Below are 19,158 nucleotides of genomic sequence, written 5' to 3'. Positions count from 1 at the left end.
TCGGAAATGTGAATAAACGTTTACTTAGATCCAAATTGGCAGCCTTAGAGAAATGACCACATAAAACAAAACACATTTAAATGTAATATGTAGTCATTTAAAATACCAGTCAAATAAGTGTTTCATTGGTATTCGAAAATGCTTATACTATAGAAGGATACTCAAATTACATTAGTAAGTGAAAAAAGCAAGCTAGATAACTATATTTATAGTATAATTCCATTTCAGTAACCTATACCCATACACACACACCACTGATATGAAAAAAAAACTGGAAGACTGCATATTAAAACTAATAGTGGTGAGCACTGGCTGATGGTGTTACAGGGAAATTTCACTTCCTATTTTATAATTTTCTTTTTAAAACTTATCTTATATAGCACTGTCAGGTTGTATTAAAGGGAAATTTCACTTACCACTTTATACTTTTCAATATTTAAAATTTTTTTCTAGTATTTAGTACACTGGAAGATGGTATGAGAGAAATTTCTGCTTCATACATTTCTAGATTAAATTTCTCTGGAATTATGTATCTAATCTGAGAAACAATACTTTCTTCTTAATTTTTAAAAGAAAACTCTTACGTAATAATGTGAAAAGTTAAAAAAAAAAAAAAGTAAGATTCAACTATGTAAAGAAGAAATTCAAAGAAAAAAAGACTGGAAAGGAAATCTGTCCAAGAATGACAGTGCCTCTGAGGAGACATACATGGTAGGTATCTGTAGGATGTGGGGTGGTGTGGGGGGAATGTTCGCTAGTTGTTTGCTTCTTTATACTCTCCTACACATCCCCAAACTTTTGATAATGAACAGGTATCACTTTGATCATCATTTTAAAAAGTGCCCACTGGCTAGGCAAATCCTCTTTTTTTTTTTTTGGCCACACGGCTTGTGGGATCTTAGTTCCCCGACTAGGCATCGAACCCAGGCCCTCGGCAGCGAAAGCGCCAAGACCTAACCACTGGACCTCCAGGGAACTCCCTAGACAAATCCTTTTGCTGCCAGGCCCCAGAGCTGAGGAGTCCCATGTCCAGACCCCAGAGGCCAGGGGAGGGCTCAGAGGTTGCATCTGCATTTCCTTTATTACCAAAAAAAGAAAAAATACTTAAGACTCCGCCACAGTCCTGAGAAGGTGGGACCTTCCTCTGCTCCGAAGGACTCAAACTCCAGTTTTCACTAAAGTTTTAAAAGACACCCTGCATTTAGAAACTGGCTCCAACACCCATATTTAGTTTGCATTTTGTCAGAGTGAGAGAAAAAACTAACATCTGTTGATTGCCTTCTGTGTTTCAAGTACTATATTTAGAACTTTCATATACTAAAAGAAGTTTTAAAGGTGTCTGAAAACACTGCCACACATATCACTGCATCATTAACCCCCTTTCTGTCCACACCTGCCACATGCCTTTCACAGAGATGTTTCACAAACCACTCCGTGTCACCTACTCTAGGATTCAGCCAGCACGGAAAGGGTTCACCCAAGAATTAGGCAGAAATACAACCTGTCACGTGTCAACATCACGGAGCACTGCAAAGATGCAGGAATTGCTTACTCTTGGGAATCACTGGAAATGACACCCAGGGTTGCTCCCAGCTCTCTGGGTTTCCTCTTCTCTTCATAAAAACACCATACTTACAGGTTAAAAGTTATCATCTCCATTTCATAAATTCCAAGGCTCAGAGAGGCTAGCCCAGGCAGTAAGTGGGCAGGTTGGAAGCCAGGCTGTCTGACGCTGACGTGCGTGCTTGTTCCATTGTGCCATGAGCCCGCCCGCACTATTTAATGCTTGCTGAGTGCACACCCCCACGTGGATTCCAGTTTCTCTCTTCCTACCAGGGAACGGAGAAGGGCATTTTCATTTCTTAAAGCACTTTCTATGTACTGGGCACTTTACCTACGTTGTATCTCTTTGTCTTGACAATTCTGTAAAATTCCCCTGCGATGGCACCCAAGCGGCTATAACGTGACTGGTGACTGACCCCCATCTTCTACCGCAGACACATGGAGTGACAGTGAGGCCAGGCAGAAAACAGCAAGAAAACTCATCTTGAGAAGCAGGGAGGCAGAGAGAAGGTATCCTCCCATCTGAATCACTCCAGATCTAGCCAATGAAACAGAAACCAATGAACCTGGAAATTCCTGGAATCACGGCCTATGTCCTGAAAGTTTCAATCAAGTGCAGGACCCAGAATCACCCTCATTGACAAATAAGCTAGAGCAGCCAACCACCACTAGGTGGCGCCAGACCACAGCCACGACAGGGACAGGCGGGAGCAGCACTACCAGCTGAGAATTCCAGGCTGGCGGGTGTTGGAGGTTGGCGGGGGTCATTTCCTTAACCCTGCAATAACGTGACCCCACGCTTTAAGCAGGTTAACTCCACTTATCGCATTATATGCAGTTTTACTGAGTCTTCGTTTTGAAGATGGGGAAACAAAAGCTAAAGTGGTCAGGCAAACTTGGCTGTGTGTCTGAAGCTAAGCAGAAGAGCTGGGATTTGCACCCAGGTCTCACTAGTGTTAAGTCAACACCTTTCCCATCACAATATACTATCCCTTTGTCCCGGAACAAGTATTTCTCAGACTGTGGGAGGGGAAGAAGGTGGATTCTTGACCTTCCTAATCACACCTCTTCCCCACGCGACTCCCTTGAGTTGGTGACAAATCACTGTCCTTACACTTCCTATGGTGGCACATACTTGGAGCCAGCTGTGCCATGCCAGAGCTCATACACACCAGAAGATAAAACAATGGTCGAGGCGTGAACACCAGAAAATTAAGCCAGCGGTTCTCAAGCTTTAGCATGCTTCAGAACCATCTGGTGAGTTTGCTAAAACACAGATTTCTGGGCCCCTCCCCAGAGATTCTGATTTAGTAGGTCTGGGAAGGGCCTGAGGATTTGCCTTTCTAATGAGTTCCCAGGTGATGCTGACTGTGCTGGTCCAAGGACCACACTTGGAGAACCACAGAGTTAGGCTATGCCTCAGGACTGTCTCTGAAGCAGCATCTCCACTTGAAGAGATTCATCTTGTTCAAACAAAGTGCTAAGACCTAGACCATCCCTATAACAATTGGCATCAAACATAAAGCTGTTGAGAGGGAGGGTGTGCCCGGGTTACATCTTTATAACTCTAGTTTCAGAATCATCCTGCTTCTAGTCCCTGAAACAGGAAACGGATAGCGATATGCACAAGAAAAATATACCAAATAAAGAGCTTTTCCACAGCTTTAGAATACAGTACTCAAAGTTGCTCTTTATTTTCCGATCACAACAATAGTTTATAAAATATTCACTAATAAATGTAAAGATTCATCGAGAATCCGTTCCAAAAAGTCACTTCCCATAGATGCAGTGAATGAATATTTTATATATGCCTTCAGGGGCACCTTCAGATGAAAACAGAAAAATGTGGATAAAGTCAGTGTAGCTTGGTGAAGGAAACAGCGGTTGAGGATGACACAAAGAGAGGTTGGCCATTTAATGTGACAAATAAAACTAAACTTGCAATACTCACCATTCTCCCTTGTTTCTAGAAATAGAAACAACTCATCTATTCTGGAAAAGTAATTGGCCCTTGGCTGTAAGACTTAACCGCAAATTTCAGTTTCTAAAATATCTCCCTGAAAAGTAAAAATGCAAGGTTTTCCCAACAAGGAAGATACTTCCTGAGAAAAGTAAAAGCTAGCAATTGTTTAGATCATGTTTTTATTGCACCGTTCCAACTGGTAACTTCTACCTGTGCCGTCCACAGTGGCTACCAGCCCATATGTGGCTACTGATATGTAACTGAATTAATTAAATAAAATAACATTAAAAATTCAGTTCAGGGACTTCCCTGGTGGTCCAGTGATAAAGAATCCATCTTCCAATGCAGGGGACACAGGTTGGATCCCTGGTCAGGGAACTAAGATCTCACAGGCCGCGCGGCAACTAAGCCCGTGCGCCACAACTACAGAGCCCACGCGCCCTGGAGCCTGCGCGCCACAACTAGAGAAGAGAAAAAACCCGTGCGCCACAACAAAGAGCCCGCGTGCTCCAACTAAGACCCGAGGCAGCTAATAAATAAATAAATAATAAATAAATCTTAAAAAGAAAAAAGTCAGTTCAACTTGAACAAGCACATTCCAAGTCCCTGAAAGCCACTTGTGACCAGGGCAGCTACAGAACACTTGCATCAGCCACAAAGGTCTACCGGATCTACTGCTTCAAACAGCTTTTTCCAGAATAGGATAACTGTTAGAAGGTATTGCTAACAACAAAGCAACAGAAAGAAACCAACCAAATTGGTTCGGCTCCAGTGAACAGATCAACCTGGATTCCACAGGCTCATCTTGCCCCAGGGGGATGAGGAACAGGAAGAAAGAGGAAAGTGGAAAAGCTCAGGCTGGGGTCCTTGGCTTTGCTACTTCCCAAGTGAGAGGCTGGCTGGGCACCTAAACCCCTGGGTTCCTCCAAAGAGGGTGCTGAGGAGAGGACAAAATCAGGGATCACAGTGGGGCCCAGCACAGCACCGGCTCATGCTAAGCATGTGACATAAGGCACCGTTGCCAGGATCCCTTCAAAAACCGTCAAGTTTTTTTTTTTTTTTTTTTTTGGCGGTACGCGGGCTTCCCACTGCTGTGGCCTCTCCCGTTGCGGAGCACAGGCTCCGGACACGCAGGCTCAGCGGCCATGGCTCACGGGCCCAGCCGCTCCCCGGCATGTGGGATCCTCCCGGACTGGGACACTAACCCGTGCCCCCTGCATCAGCAGGCGGACTCTCAACCACTGCGCCACCAGGGAAGCCCAAAAACCCTCAATTATTGAAGCTAAAAGTCACATCCACTTCCATCTCCCTCTTTATCCAAATCCTCCAGGTCACTGTTCCCTTCTCAGTTTTTCTGTGGTAAAGGGCCAGGTCTTGGGGGTTTTGTTTTTAATTGCCACCTGTCAGACTTATTTTCTCGTAAAATACAATAATGTGGGAAAATGAAACATGAAATCCAAGCCTCAATATGCTCTGTCAAATTGTTATGAAAGTTTCCAGTTTCTGTTGAGAGTGTTATGAAAAGGCTCAATTTCTGTGCTTCTGTCCTTACTGGCCAGCACTGGTTGAGGACCACACTCTGAGTAGCCCACTCCTCACTGCAATCCTCTTCTCACTAGCCACTCCCCAGTCTTTTTTTTTCCTTACAGTTTTCCATGCCCACTATTCCAGACCATCATCATCTGAGTCAGAGGAAAGAACGCTGCACAGAGAAAAAATCCTGGAGATTCGCAGAGGGTCTCCTCTGAGGATTTAGCAGAGCACGGATCAGCACATGCATGTGAAGAAAATAACCACCGCTGGGGGTAAAAGACATCCGAAAGGATGAAAGAGAACAGTGCCTGGTGTGCACAAGGGCCGGAAACGGTCTATTCCCACCAGACAGACTGGGAAAACACATAATAATCCACGCAACACTGAGTAAAGTACTCAGAAAGGTTTTGCCCTGGGAGTGGGGCATCATTACCCCTAGACTGAGCTCTGCTCTAAACTCACTTAGCAAATCATAAAAACCACACTGGAAAGGATTACTGTTTCTAAATAAGTTATCTGCACCCCAGAAGATTTAATGCTCAAGAAGATTTAATGGAATGTAAAAATATCTACGACTCAACAAGGTATGATTCACAACATGTGGCATCCAATCAAAGATGATCAGGCATGTAAAGAGGCAAGAAAACACAACCCATAATGGAGAAAATAATCAATCTATGGAAATCAACCCAGATCTGACACAGACATTAGCATTAGTAAAGGAGGACGAGTTATTGTTATTCTAGTCCATATGTCCCAAAAGTTAAACAGTGACACAGAAGATATTTTTAAGAAGCCCAAATTGAACTGCTAGAGATGACAACTAAAATGTCAGATGAAAGATACACTGAATGGGATTAAAAGCAGATTACACATTGCAGGAGAAAATATCTATGACGTTAAAAGCATAGCAATAGAAACTGTCCAAAATGCAGCAGAGAGGAAAAGAATCTAAAAACAAAAAGACCATTGATGGGGGGGGGGAGAGATAAATTAGGAGGTTGGAATTAACATACACATACTACTATATATAAGATAGATGATCAACAAGAAAGCACCATATAGCACAGGGAACTCTACTTAACACTCTGTAACAACCTATATGGGAAAAGAATCTGAAAAAGAATGAATATGTGTATATGTATAACTGAATCACTATGCTGTACACCTGAAACTAACACAACATTGTAAGTCAACTATACTCCAATTAAATTTTTTAAAAAAGAAAGAAAGAAAAGACCATTAAAGTGAGCCGTGGGACAACTTCAAGATGCCGAACCAAGGGGCCACTGGAGTCCCTGAAGGGGAAAGGAGGGTGTGGCAGGAAATCTGAAGAAATAATGGCCAAAAATATTCCAGATTTGATGAAGACCATACACTAACAGATCCAAAAAGCTCAACAAACCCCAAGCACAAGAAACATGAAAAGTGCACCACGGGACATCATGATCAAACTTCTCAAAATCAACGATAAAGGGAAAATCTTAGAGGAAAAACACATGTTACATACAAAGAGACAAAGATAAAGATGGCACTGGATTTCTGACTGAAAACAAAGCAAGTAAGAAAACAGTGAAACAACATTTTTTAAAAATGAAAGAACTATCGACCTAGAATTCCACACACAGCAAAAAATATCTTTTAAAACCAAAGTGAAGTACGGCTGAATTCAGACATTCAAAAGTTGAAACAATTCTGCACGGGCAGATCTGCATTACCAAAGGAAAAAAAAAAAAGTTAAAGGAAGTCTTTTTTTTTTTTTTTTTTTTGCGATACGCGGGCCTCTCACTGTTGTGGCCTCTCCCGTTGCGGAGCACAGGCTCCAGACGCGCAGGCTCAGCGGCCATGGCTCACGGGCCCAGCCGCTCCGCGGCATGTGGGATCTTCCCGGACCGGGGCACGAACCCATGTCCCCTGCATCAGCAGGCGGACTCTCAACCACTGCGCCACCAGGGAAGCCCTAAAGGAAGTCTTTTAAGGAGAAAGAAAATGGTACCAGATGAAAATCTGGATTTAAACAAAGGAATGAAGAAGACTAGAAACAGTAACTGCATGGAAAAATAAGATTTTGTTCTCATTAGTTAAATCTCTTTAAAAGATAATTGACTACAGCAATGGAAGAAAACTGAGAGACCGGAAGTAAACCCTTACATTTTAGGGTCAATGAATTTTTGACGAATTTGCCACAACAATCCAATTGAGAAAGAACGGCCTTTTCAACAGACGGGGCTGGGAAAACTGGCTATCCACACGCCAGAGAATGAACCTGAACTTCTACCCCAAACCACATACAAGAATTAACTCAAAATAGATCCAAGAGCTCAACCTAAGAGCTAAAAACTATAGCTCTCAGGGCATGAATCTTTGTGACATTTGGTAGGTCTATGTTTTCTGAGATAAAGCACCAAAACCACAAGAAACAAAAGAAAAAATAGATAGATTAGACTATATCAAAATTTAAAACTTCTGTGCTGCAAATAATAACATCAGGAAAGTGAAACAACAGTGCACAGAATAACAGAAAACATTGGTAAATTATATATCTAACAGGATATCTACATGTAGAACATATAAAGAACCATTAGATCTCAATAATAAAAAGACAAATAACCCAATTAAAAATGGCTAAGGGGGGACCTTCCCTGAGAGTCCAGTGGTTAAGACTCCGAGCTTCCAATGCAGAGGGCGCAGGTTCAATCCCTGATCGGGGAACTGAGTTCCCACATGCCATTCGGTGCAGCCAAAAAAAAAAGGGTAAGGGATCTGGATAGACATTTATCCAAATAAGACATACAAATAGGCCATGAAAAGATGCTCCATGTCAGTCATCAGGGAAATGCAAATCAAAACCACACTGAGATTCAACTTCACGCTCACTAGGATGGTTAGAATCAAAGTCACACAATCACAAGTACTGGCAAGAATGTGGAGATACTGGAACCCTCATACACTGCTGGTGGGAGTGTAAAATGGTTCAGCCGTTTTGCAAAACAGTGCCTCAGAAAAGTTAAACATAGAGTTACCATATGACACAGCAATTCCACTCCTAGATATCTATCCTAAAGAACTGAAAAAATATGTCCACACAGAAACATGCACAGGAATCTTCATAGCAGCCTTATTTATAATGGCCAAAAAGTGGAAACGAGTGTCCACTGACTGATGAATGGATAAATAAAATGTGGTCTATCCATACGATGGATTATTATTCAGCCATAAAAAGGGACGGAGGGACTTCCCTGGTGGCGCACTGGTTAAGAATCCACCTGCCAATGTAGGGGACACGGGTTTATCCCTGGTCCAGGAAGATCCCACATGCCGCGGAGCAACTAAGCTTGTGCGCCACAGCTACTGAGCCTGCACTCTGGAGCCCATGAGCCACAACTACTGAGCACGCGGGCTGCAACTACTGAAGCCCGCGTGCCTAGAGCCCGTGCTCTGCAACAAAACAAAACAAAAAGAAGCCACCGCAATGAGAAGCCCGCACACCTCAACGAAGAGCAGCCCCCGCTCACCGCAACTAGGGGAAGCCCACGCACAGCAATGAAGACCCAACGCAGACAAAAATAAATAAATACGTGAATAAATACTTTAATAAATAAATATAAAAGGAATGAAGTTCTGATACATGCTACAACATGGATGACTCTGGATCACATTATGCTAAGTAAAAGAAGCTAGTTACAAAAGACCACATACATATGACTCTATTTATATGAAACATCCAGAGTAGGCAAATCTACACAGGAGTGCTTGCTTAGGGCTAGAAAAAGAGGGATGGGGAATGGGGAGTGAAAGCTTATGGGTACAGGGTAATGGATAATGCCACCTTTATGCCCTCCAACATTTCTTCAGTGCTAACTGTGTGCCCTGCATTATACTAAAGGTGGCAGATCAAGGGTAAATCAAGGTCAGTTAAACACTGTCCCCGTTCTCACAAAACTGACCACAGAGGGGGAGGCATAGACCCCTGCCAACAGTTTCAATCTAATCATAATTCAAAACACCACAAGACAGGTAAATGAACAAGGTGTGTATGAAACCTGCATCAGAGGAGCCACAGCAGAGATCACAATGGAGGACATCGCTTGCAGAGTGATGCGTACCTGGTGGGATGAAGTGTGAGGGCGACAAGACGGGTAGGAAAGGGTGGGTGATGTTTAGTGTGGCCGGAGGTTCCGAAGGACACAGGGTGGAGGAGACAGTGGCAAGAGAGCACACAAGAAAGGGTTGGAACTACTTGAAGGAATGTGTTCAATGTCAAGTAAAGGAATCAGACTATGATGTCATGAGAAGAAGTGGCTGAGGTCTCAGAGCAGGGGAGTGGTCCCCTCACAGCTGTGCTCAAAGGCCAGCTGTGTGGATGGAGGTGGGCAGGGCAGCAAAGAGGACCTGAGGCAGTCAGGAGGGACAGCAGTGGTCCACAGGAGGAACAGAGAGGGTCTTCCCCCAGGGGGGCCCCCGGGCCCCCGCCGGCTTGCAAACCCACCAACAGTGGACCCTGCAGGGGCTGCTGCTTGCACGGTCTGTCCTGGCAATGGATCTGCCAGACTCCCAGGCTGCTCAGTGCCCCGGAGGTGCATCTAGTGCTTGAAAACCTGATCACAGGATCCACGCCTGGCTCATGTGGTAATAAGGATTCTCTTCCCCTTTAAACTTTAACTGGCAGGAAGACTGCATTGGCTTTGAGTCATTAAGTCAACAGAAGACCACAGAGCAATGAGGAAGAAGCATATGACGTACTTCTAAATGGAACAAACAGAACATAAAAGCAAGTACTGTGATGACAACCTGGCAAAAATGATGTCCATGTGGGTATAGCCAACATTATTTTGGCTTGGTTTGGTTTGGGGTTATGGGTGATTTTCTTCTTCCACATGTATTTTTTTTACAATGTGACTATATTGCCTTTGTGACACATAAAGTAAAAACAATAAACTTACTGATTGTTTCTTATTAATAAGTGAACCATGGCTTAGGAGTAGAGACTTTACCTACAATGTCCAATATGGTAGCCACTAGCCACGTGTGGCTATTTCAATTTAAACTGAATTAATTAAAATGCAATAAAAATGTCAACTCCACAGTCACACTAGCCACGTTTTAAGCACTCAAAAGTCACATGCGGCCGTGGCTACCCTACTGGACGGTGCACGTCTAGAGCTCAGAAAAGCAGCCAGGGAGCTGGGGACAAATGAAGGTAAGTGGGTGGGGGTGAGGCCAGTCACACGGCCACAGACAAGATCCCAGCTGACTGCATCGGACCCCCTGGGATGCTCGTCACGCAGGCACGGGCCTCTGCTCTGTAGACTTCAGGAATCAGGATGTCTGCAGGTGGAACAAGCTTCTCGGGACTGGGGCTTGTGTTCGGTAAAGGTGAGGACCAGAGAGGTGGCAAAAACATAGACTGTGGAGCCACCTGGACCTGACCCGGGACCCCAGTCCCCCACAGACCAGCTATGCAACCGCTCTGGGGCTCCACTTCCTCTTGTGCAAATGAGTGTGGCTGGGAAGCAAATGAGGGGCGTGAGATGACCAAGCAAATATTCTGCAAACAGTGGCTCATAGTACAACCCGTGTCAGAGACATCAGAGCACTGACAGAAAGCCTGGGTGCAGACGAAATTGCCAGTATATATACGGGGAAGGCAGAGGAGGAAGACAGAGAGAGGGAGGGAGGTTGATTGGCTATACGGAATTGGCTCCCATGATTATGGGGATCGACAAGTCCCAAGATCTGCAGTCAGCAGGCTGGAGGCCCAGGACAGTGATGGTGTAGCTCCAGCCCAAAGGCAGGAAACAACTGCCCTGTTCAAGGCAGTCAGGCAGGAGGAAGTCCCCTCACTCCAGAACCTTTTTGTTCTATTGAACAAAACTGATTGGGTGAGGACCACCCGCATAAGGGAGAGCTTTACTCAGTCTACCAATTGTTACTCCACCAAGAAACCTTCACAGACACCCAGAATGATGTTAGACCAAACTCTGGGCACCCCATGGCCCAGTCAAGTTGACACATAAAATTAACCATCGCAGGGCCAGAGGTGGGGACAGAAGTTTAAGAGAACGTTTGAGAGACAGAACATTTAAGAGAGAAGAGATGCCCTTAGCAAGATGAGGGCACAAAGGAGGCCCAAGCAGTAACTGTGGTGCCAGAACAAAGCTCAGTTTTCCGTAAAAGACCTCACTCCCTAAATCCAGGGTTCTGGGTCCGAGATGAGGCACCCAGTGTAACGTCATGTGCTTATCAGGGTGTGATGAGCCCCGGCGTGTCAGAGCACCCTCCATTCTGCTCTTAGAGTTGAGGACACACCGGGTACCACCAAGTCTCACCGTTGGTCTGGGATTACTGAAGGAAAGGGTGCAGATTTCCACCCAAACTATGCGTGTGCAAATATAAGAAAAGTGTTTGGAATGCAGGTGTGGCAATTAATGATACAGGTCGCACTGGAGTCACCCTCACAACATAGCTTAAAAATTCCAGACTCCTTTAATGTCACAGGCACGAAGAAGCTGATGTTCTCTCACTGTCGGGGACATCATGGCTTCTCACTGCATCAACAAAGTCTGACCTGGGAAACCAAGTCTGGTCCCAATTCTGGTGCACGCAGCAGAACTGGGTTTGCTGGAAAGGGACAAGTGACCGTCTGATGACACGTCAAGTAAAAGCCACCCCTCTGCTCTCCTGCAACCCGCACAGCCCTTTGCCCAGCTCCGTCTATTTTGGTCGTTTCCTGATTTCACCCTCACCCGCTGATTTCCTTTGTATCTGCCCACCGTCCCTTCCTCACTTTCTTGATCTTCAGCTTTTTCCCTAGATCCAGCTGACTCATTCAGCTCGCACACAAATGCTGAATCTGATGAGGAATACTGGGATGACTCAACAGCTCAGAAATTCAGGGATCAAAGCCCTTAAAAAGGAACAGACCTCTAATCAAAGCCCTTAATCCACTTCTCTCCTACGGGTACATCCCACCCACTACTGAATTCTAGCTCCCCTATTCCAAGTACAAGGCCACTCTTCTGCATTCACAAGTCAAAAGTATCCCCAAACCCAACCTTTGCTGTCACATAGCCCCCAGGCAGAGATGAACCTGAGATGTCATGGCAAGATCCAGTGTCTCTCTAAGCAAAGCTAATTTGATACGGTGGCTGCAAGCAAGGGCTGTGGGTCCACACGGTCCTGGGTTCAAGTGCCAACCAGGCTATTTAACATCGATATAACCAACCACAAGCAAACTAAACTCTCCAAGCCTCTGCTCGTCTGTGAAATGAGAGTAATAACAGTGCTGAACTCACTGGGCTGTTAATAAGGATTTAGTGAGCTACTGCGAGTGAGAGGATCGGGCAGGGTCAGGCCGAAAGTAAGCTAGAAAGCTCACCTGCGAATTACTTACAAATATTGAGAAGACTCTTAAGAAAGCGTGCCTGCCATGAATTAAAGGGAGACCTCCCTAACTCAGGCTCAACTATTTCAGAATCTGGGCATCTCCAAAGGCTGGGCTGGTGAGGAGGCATATACAGAGTCCATGAAAAAGGTTAACATGATTTCAGAGGCAGTGCTTAGACTTGGTAAGAGAAACAAAACCACCACCAAGAACCCTGCCGCACTTCAGATGTGAACTCACTGATGGATGAATCACCAGTCACTGATTTACTCACTAAGAACCTCCGTCCCACAGCTCTGGGCTCATTTCTAGTTGCTTCATTTACCTGAAGGAATGGAATGGCACTTTCTGGTGTTCTGGACGCAGGATCTCACTAACTCTGTTAGACAGACTTTCCCTGATGGGGTCTAAATAAATGTGTGAGATTTCACTATAAAATCCCTTCACAACCTTTAACAGGCATGGATGTTGGGTTTTGGGAAGGTGGGATGGGCAGTGGCATATATTCTTATTTTTGTTGTGTTTTTTCCCTAAGTGCACCGCCAACTCAGGTACATAAACACTAGGTCACAACACTCAAGCGTCACCTGTTCTGGCCATGACCTGCACATCCCAGCCCTGTTCTGTCAGTGGACCCCATCCGGCCCCCAGCTGCCTTCCTCTGAGCTCAGGCCTGTGCTGGGCATAATCCCCATCAGCCTCAGGACTGCCTGCCCCCCAAGCCCTACCCCAAAGACCAGGGCACCCTTGTGGTCTACTGGCTTCTGGGGAGGAGCATGTCGTATCTCGTCTATCGTTTTCCAACTCACACAGCTAAAAAGCAGTAGGGGCCGTGACATGGCAAACTGGTTTCCCCATGACTCCAGGATGGAATTTATTTAGTCTTTACAAAATGAACAAAATCTTACTTTCTGGGCCTAAAACGGCCTGGGGTGAGGACACAGAGCCTGGCCTCCCTCTGCCTCATAGTCTATCCTGGAAGGTGCCGAGGAGACGTCACTTGACCCCCCAAGTCCAGCACCCTTTTTCTTCATTCTTGTTCCACCTCTCTCGAGCCACAGACAGGCGCCAGCTTCTCCTCATTCAGGCCACTTGACACGTGGTGTCCAGACACATGGCACATGGCTGCTGGCCAAGGCCATGCCTACCCTCCCCCCACCCATGCTGTGCCAACGGCTCCTGAGAGCATCCAGTCGGGGGGCCTGGCCACCTTGGGTGGGCAGAGCCGAGGTGGGAGAAGGAGACCCACAGCACACATCTCCATGGCAACCAAACACACCCGCTGCCGAGGGAGGAGCATGTCAAAAAAGAACTTTAACAAACCACATAAACGCCCACGCATCGTGCCCTGAATGCTTGCTTCTGGGAACGAACACCAAGGAAACAACTCAGCAGAGGGAGAAAAGCACACAGGCACAAAGACATTCACTGGGGCCACGTGTAATAACCAACAAACCCGAGACATGGAGACACTCGCTCCCTGCCATCAAACCGAGGAACGGCTCAGGTGACAGCTATGTAACTGTGAAAATGATTATTATGAAGAAGACTACAAACTAGGGTGAATTTATGACACAATATTAAATCAAAAAGGATACAATACTGGTTTACACTCTATGATCACAACTCTAAAAAATGTGTATAAATCTGGACAAAATCTCGAAGGGAAAATATTAGTGAAAATACCTGTTCTAGAATGATAACAAACCAGGTTACCGTCTTTAAAACTTTTTGTGGCTGTCATGTTGTTCCCACAACTAAAAATGAACTAAACATTGTTGCTTGTTGGCAGATGGGGAATTGGCCGAGGTGCCCGGGAGAACTTGCACCATCCGGAGGCGGAGGTCTGTCTGGGCGTGTGAAACACCTTGGGATCCTCCTGGGACAAAGGATGAACGGCGTGCAAGGAACTGCTCTAGGGCTGTCTCCGGGACACGAGACAGTCTCTCATCTGTGATGAGGTGAGGACTCTCTGCCCCACCCCTCTGAAGGGAGCTGCTGACTCATGACCACTTAGCCACGTCCAGGATTGACTACTTAGCATCCCATAACTTACACTGCAGTCATCAGCCCTTTTGTTTCAGTGTTGTCCCTTTTGGGGTGTGGGACGGGGACAAAGGCACCTTCATGTCCTTTTTGTTGCTCACGAAGGGAATAAATTGTCTGAACCTAGAAGTAGCTTGTTTTATCTTTACTGATCAAATCAGTCGGGCCTTGGCCTGGCCTTGTAAGTGCATGTGAGCTCTCAATAAGATCCCGATATTATGTTTTAATAAAGTATCAATAAGACCCAAGAAGTGAGTGTGTGCACGTGCCGGTGTATGTGCATGTGTGTGTACCTACAGAAATACATCTTCACGGTGTTTCAGGCTAGATTATTCTCATAAATGAAATGGGAAAACACACTCACACACATATATACAGTACGCTCTCACACACACTGTAACCAACCAGACAAACAGATGTGCAAGGCTAACCTAATCTGGATTCAGGAGCCATGGATTCAGCTCAACTGCTAGGTTTTCAACCTCGAGAAGTCTCTTTCCCTCTCTGACCCCAGTTTTCTCTTCCCCAACGAAGGAGGGGACGGACTGGATAAGAACCCGGCCCCCACTGTGCTGTGTCCACGCGCCGAGGCTCATGCAGACATCCTTGAGGACTCGCAGGGGCAGGACGTGGGCCACCCTGGCACCTCCTTCTGCTGAAAGCAGTTACTGGCAGCAGTAAGTTAACTGAACAAAGGCAAGTCACTTCTGGCGTCCACGAGAAGCTGCTCAGGCACGTGCCTGGGTCTCCAACTGCTCCCTGTGAGTGGGGAGGAAGCTGTATGTTTACCCACAACAGGAATGCCACCACACTCACTTTCTGATGGAACTCAGAGCTTCCTTCAGCAACTCTGCTCTAGGGCCTGGTTTGCTGGCAGCACCAGAATCGCAGACAGTGGTTCATTGTTTATGTGAGAAGGTAGGGCATGCCTAGTTCAGGAGAAACGGTTCTTTCCTGCTTGGGGAACAAGGAAGGCTTCCTGGAAGAGGAGGCATTGGAGCTGGGTCCTAAAAGCTGGACAGAATTTAAATGCACGAAGTGAGTGGGGAAAGGAGGTTCCAGGGAGTGAATGGGGAAGAGACAAATTGTCTCACTGTGATAAGGAAGTAGGAAGCAATAAAACACAGACCAGACCACAAGGGCCTTAAATGCTAGAACAAGCAAAATCCCAAAGCAGCTGTCTTCCTGAGTGTTTGTGTTTGTCATAATTTGACAATAAACTCAGCCCATTAAGGAACTGCCAGCTAGTTAAGCAGCCACTGGTAGAGCAAATATTAAGAAACAGTTACAGGAGCCAAAAGTCAAAGATAATTTTTAAAAGAAGGTGTGATCACAACTCTTGACAGATAAAACGCAAACACAGGTCAAAGATTTTATTTAATTCATCATTGAATAAGAGACCAATAAGATGTTACAACTGGGAGACAGCAAAGAACCATCCACATGCAGGCCATCAGAAATGCTGAAGTAAATTTGCTTAATGGGTGCAAAACTGGTCAATCTCTGCCAGACACAGTTTGTGTTGCTGTGGACAGGAATCACGGGCCTTGCCGTCAAGATTCTGCAACTTACAGAGTGTAACACAGCTCAAAGGCAAGGAAAGGCCCAGAGACCCCGGGAATCCAATAACCAGAAAACTCCTACATTTCCACTGCGGACGCTCGGGAGACTCTGTGATCCATCTCAAAGTCTTTCACAATTTTCCCTACAAAGGTGAGTAACGATCAAGGCGGAAATTCTTAGGCATGTGTTTTATGGGAAATCACAGTGAGGATGAAGCCTAAGGTTTGGAACCGGGCATATGCCTGTGCCACCAAGGCATGGCAGGCCCATGCCCACCTGGTGAACTTCAGACTGGGAACCAGAGGGCTCTTGTGCCACAAACCAGCCGAGAAAGTCCCTCCTCTTTCCGTCTCCGGAGGCTTCTAAAATGAGAAGCTTGGCACTAATCCCAGGTACTCGGTTCTGGCCACACCTGGGAGTCACCGGAGGAGCTTAGAAACAATACATGTGCCCCACTCTAGAAACCTCACCCCTAGGGCTTCTGATTCTGCTGGTCAGGGTGGGGCTGGGGCATCACTGGCTTTATTTATTTATTTTTTTTGGCTGCATTGGATCTTCATTGCTGTGCGTGGGCTTTTCTCTAGTTACGGCGAGCGGGGGCTACTCTTCGTTGCGGTGCGCGGGCTTCTCATTGCGGTGGCTTCTCTGTGAAGCACGGACTCTAAGCACGCGGTCTTCAGTAGTTGTGGCACACGGACTCAGTAGTTGTGGCTCGCAAGCTCTAGAGCACAGGCTCAGTAGTTGTGGCACACGGGCTCAGTAGTTGTGGCTCGCGAGCTCTAGAGCACAAGCTCAATAGTTGTGGCGCACGGGCTTAGATGTTCTGCGGCATATGGGATCTTCCCAGACCAGGGCTCAAACCCGCGTCCACTGCACTGGCAGGCGGATTCTTAACCACTGTGCCACCAGGGAAGTCCATCACTGGCCTTTAAAATCTCTCCCCCCAACCCTCCCATGATTCTAATGAACTGCCAGGACTGAGGACCTCTGGGCCAGATGATAAGACCCCCTGGTCCCGGACTCTCTTTGGCTTTGTTGTAATGTTTCCTTTTAATAGACAGCTGCCAGCCTTGGTGTAGAAGTGGAGATGTCAGTGGGACATTTTTCAAAAATGCTCCTCAAAATTAATCTTTGGTAGAGACGGTGAAAAAAGCACAATTCATGGCTCCGTCAGACTTGGCAAACAGCCTGCAATGTGTTAGAATCTTCCACTGTGGATGCCATCAGTTCAATGAGCAGTTTGCTGAGCTGAGCGCGGGCCTAGTTTCCTGGTTTGCTGCTTTAGGCATAATGCCCATAATGCAGTACAAAGATGCCCAGAGGTGTCTGCTAAGAGGCATCGATACGTGTGTGGCATGCATACACACAGGCATTCACGCACACGCTCACACTTCACAATGAACAGCAGCCTCCAAATGAAAGATCGGGGCCAAAGAGTTGTGAAAGGACCCTGCTTCACACAGGGGTAACTGACTGACTGGTCCCCGCAGTGGCGGAGAAAACTGACAACAGGGCAGACAATGGTGAATCCCAGCGCTTTCCTCCCGACTCTTCTGAGACCTCTGATATGCATTACAAACCTGATGTTATCAGGGATTGCTCCACTACCACCAGAGTGGGCCCCAGGCAAACCCTGGTACTCTGCGATAAGTCAGCTTACCCTGATGGGCCTTGTGTTGGTGGTACAAAATCCTGTTCTAGAGGACACTGTCCTGCCTTCCCATAGGACCATGGAGGGACATGGGCCAAGTGTCTCCAGGAAGGATGCTCTTCCGTCTCCTCCCTTCCTGGTTCCCTGTGTTCCTTACCCTGTCCCTCAACACACACACACACACACACACACACACACACACACACACACACTTACTGCAGGCCGCACAGGTGAAGCACGCGTCGTGGTAGAGGTTCCCCATGGCCTGGCAGGCCTGGCCGGCTCCAAACACCCCCTTGCTGCATTTCACACAGGCTCCTGCAAGGGAAAGAACACAGCAGTGAGTCAGGAGGGAAACAGTGTAAAGTGAGTGATAAAAAGCCAATGGACAGGGCTTCCCTGGTGGCGCAGTGGTTGAGAGTCCGCCTGCCGATGCAGGGGACACGGGTTCATGCCCCGGTCTGGGAAGATCCCGCATGCCGCAGAGCGGCTAGGCCTGTGAGCCATGGCCGCTGAGCCTGTGCATCCGGAGCCTGTGCTCCGCAACGGGAGAGGCCACAACAGTGAGAGGTCCGTGTACCGCAAAAAAAAAAAAAGCCAACGGACAAAGCAAGATACCCACCCCTTCCCCTAACCAGCCCATCACCAAATCCGGAGGATTACTCCTTTGCAATGTCTTTCTCTCATGCTCTCTCCCTCCGTCAGCCTTTCAACTATCAGTTCTTTCCACTGCAGGAATCAGGCCCCAGGCTCGTGTTCAGGCCCCCTCCACACCAGTGTGCTAATGTTCAGAACACCTCCACTTCTTCCATCTCCTCCGTTGCCCAAAGCTTTCAAAGCCTCCCACCGTTATAAGACAATGTCCAAATGCTGCACCAGGATTACAATATGCCAAATACACAGGTTGGGCAACTTCCAACAAATTATTTCCTTTAATTTACAATGGGAGCCACCAACGGGGATTTACTAACCTCACTTTTTACAACGAGTGATCAGGCCCCCAAGCCCCAGGTCTCTCAGACTGCAAGCCCAGTGCTCTGCCCTGCGCCTGCCCCTGGCCACTGGGTCTCAGCTCCTCGCCTTTGCTCGGGGCTCCCCTGTCTGTGCCCTATGCCCACTCTTCGGTTCCTTTATATGGTCCCTTATGTGGGCCAGTCCACATAAAAGGAGGTGTTGGAATCTCCCTTCCAAAGAACTCCCCCGTTATAGTCAAATGAAAAAGATCACAATTACGTAAATAATGCATGAAATTTTTTTTAAAAGATTCAAGAAGGAAATATAGCAAAACTGTAAAATTATGGCTGGTTTTACTTCTTTCCATCTTCTGTATTAAAAAAAAACTTACAAGGGCAGGCATTATTATAGCTGAAAAAAGTCTAGTCTCAAAAATTGTTTGGATCTGTTTTTTTTAATTTTAAAAAATTTTTAATTTTTTGGCCGTGCCGAGTGGCTTGT

The 19,158-nt window shown here is 46.5% G+C and overlaps 1 protein-coding gene across 1 annotated transcript in view; it reads right to left on the bottom strand.

The window, feature by feature from the left end:
• Positions 1–19,158, bottom strand: part of LIMD1 (LIM domain containing 1) — a 72,935-nt gene that overhangs the window by 18,486 nt on the left and 35,291 nt on the right. The window contains exon 2 of the mRNA XM_082663431.1: positions 17,920–18,021. Within this exon, the coding sequence (XP_082519557.1) occupies positions 17,920–18,021 (102 nt within the window). The remainder of the gene's footprint in view (positions 1–17,919; positions 18,022–19,158) is intronic.

This window comes from Grampus griseus (assembly GCF_964374135.1).
Source record: "Grampus griseus genome assembly, chromosome: 10".
Classification (NCBI taxonomy): Eukaryota; Metazoa; Chordata; class Mammalia; order Artiodactyla; family Delphinidae; genus Grampus; species Grampus griseus.
The sequence above is the reverse complement of the archived record's forward strand: the minus strand, read 5'-3'. Positions and strand labels throughout refer to the sequence as shown.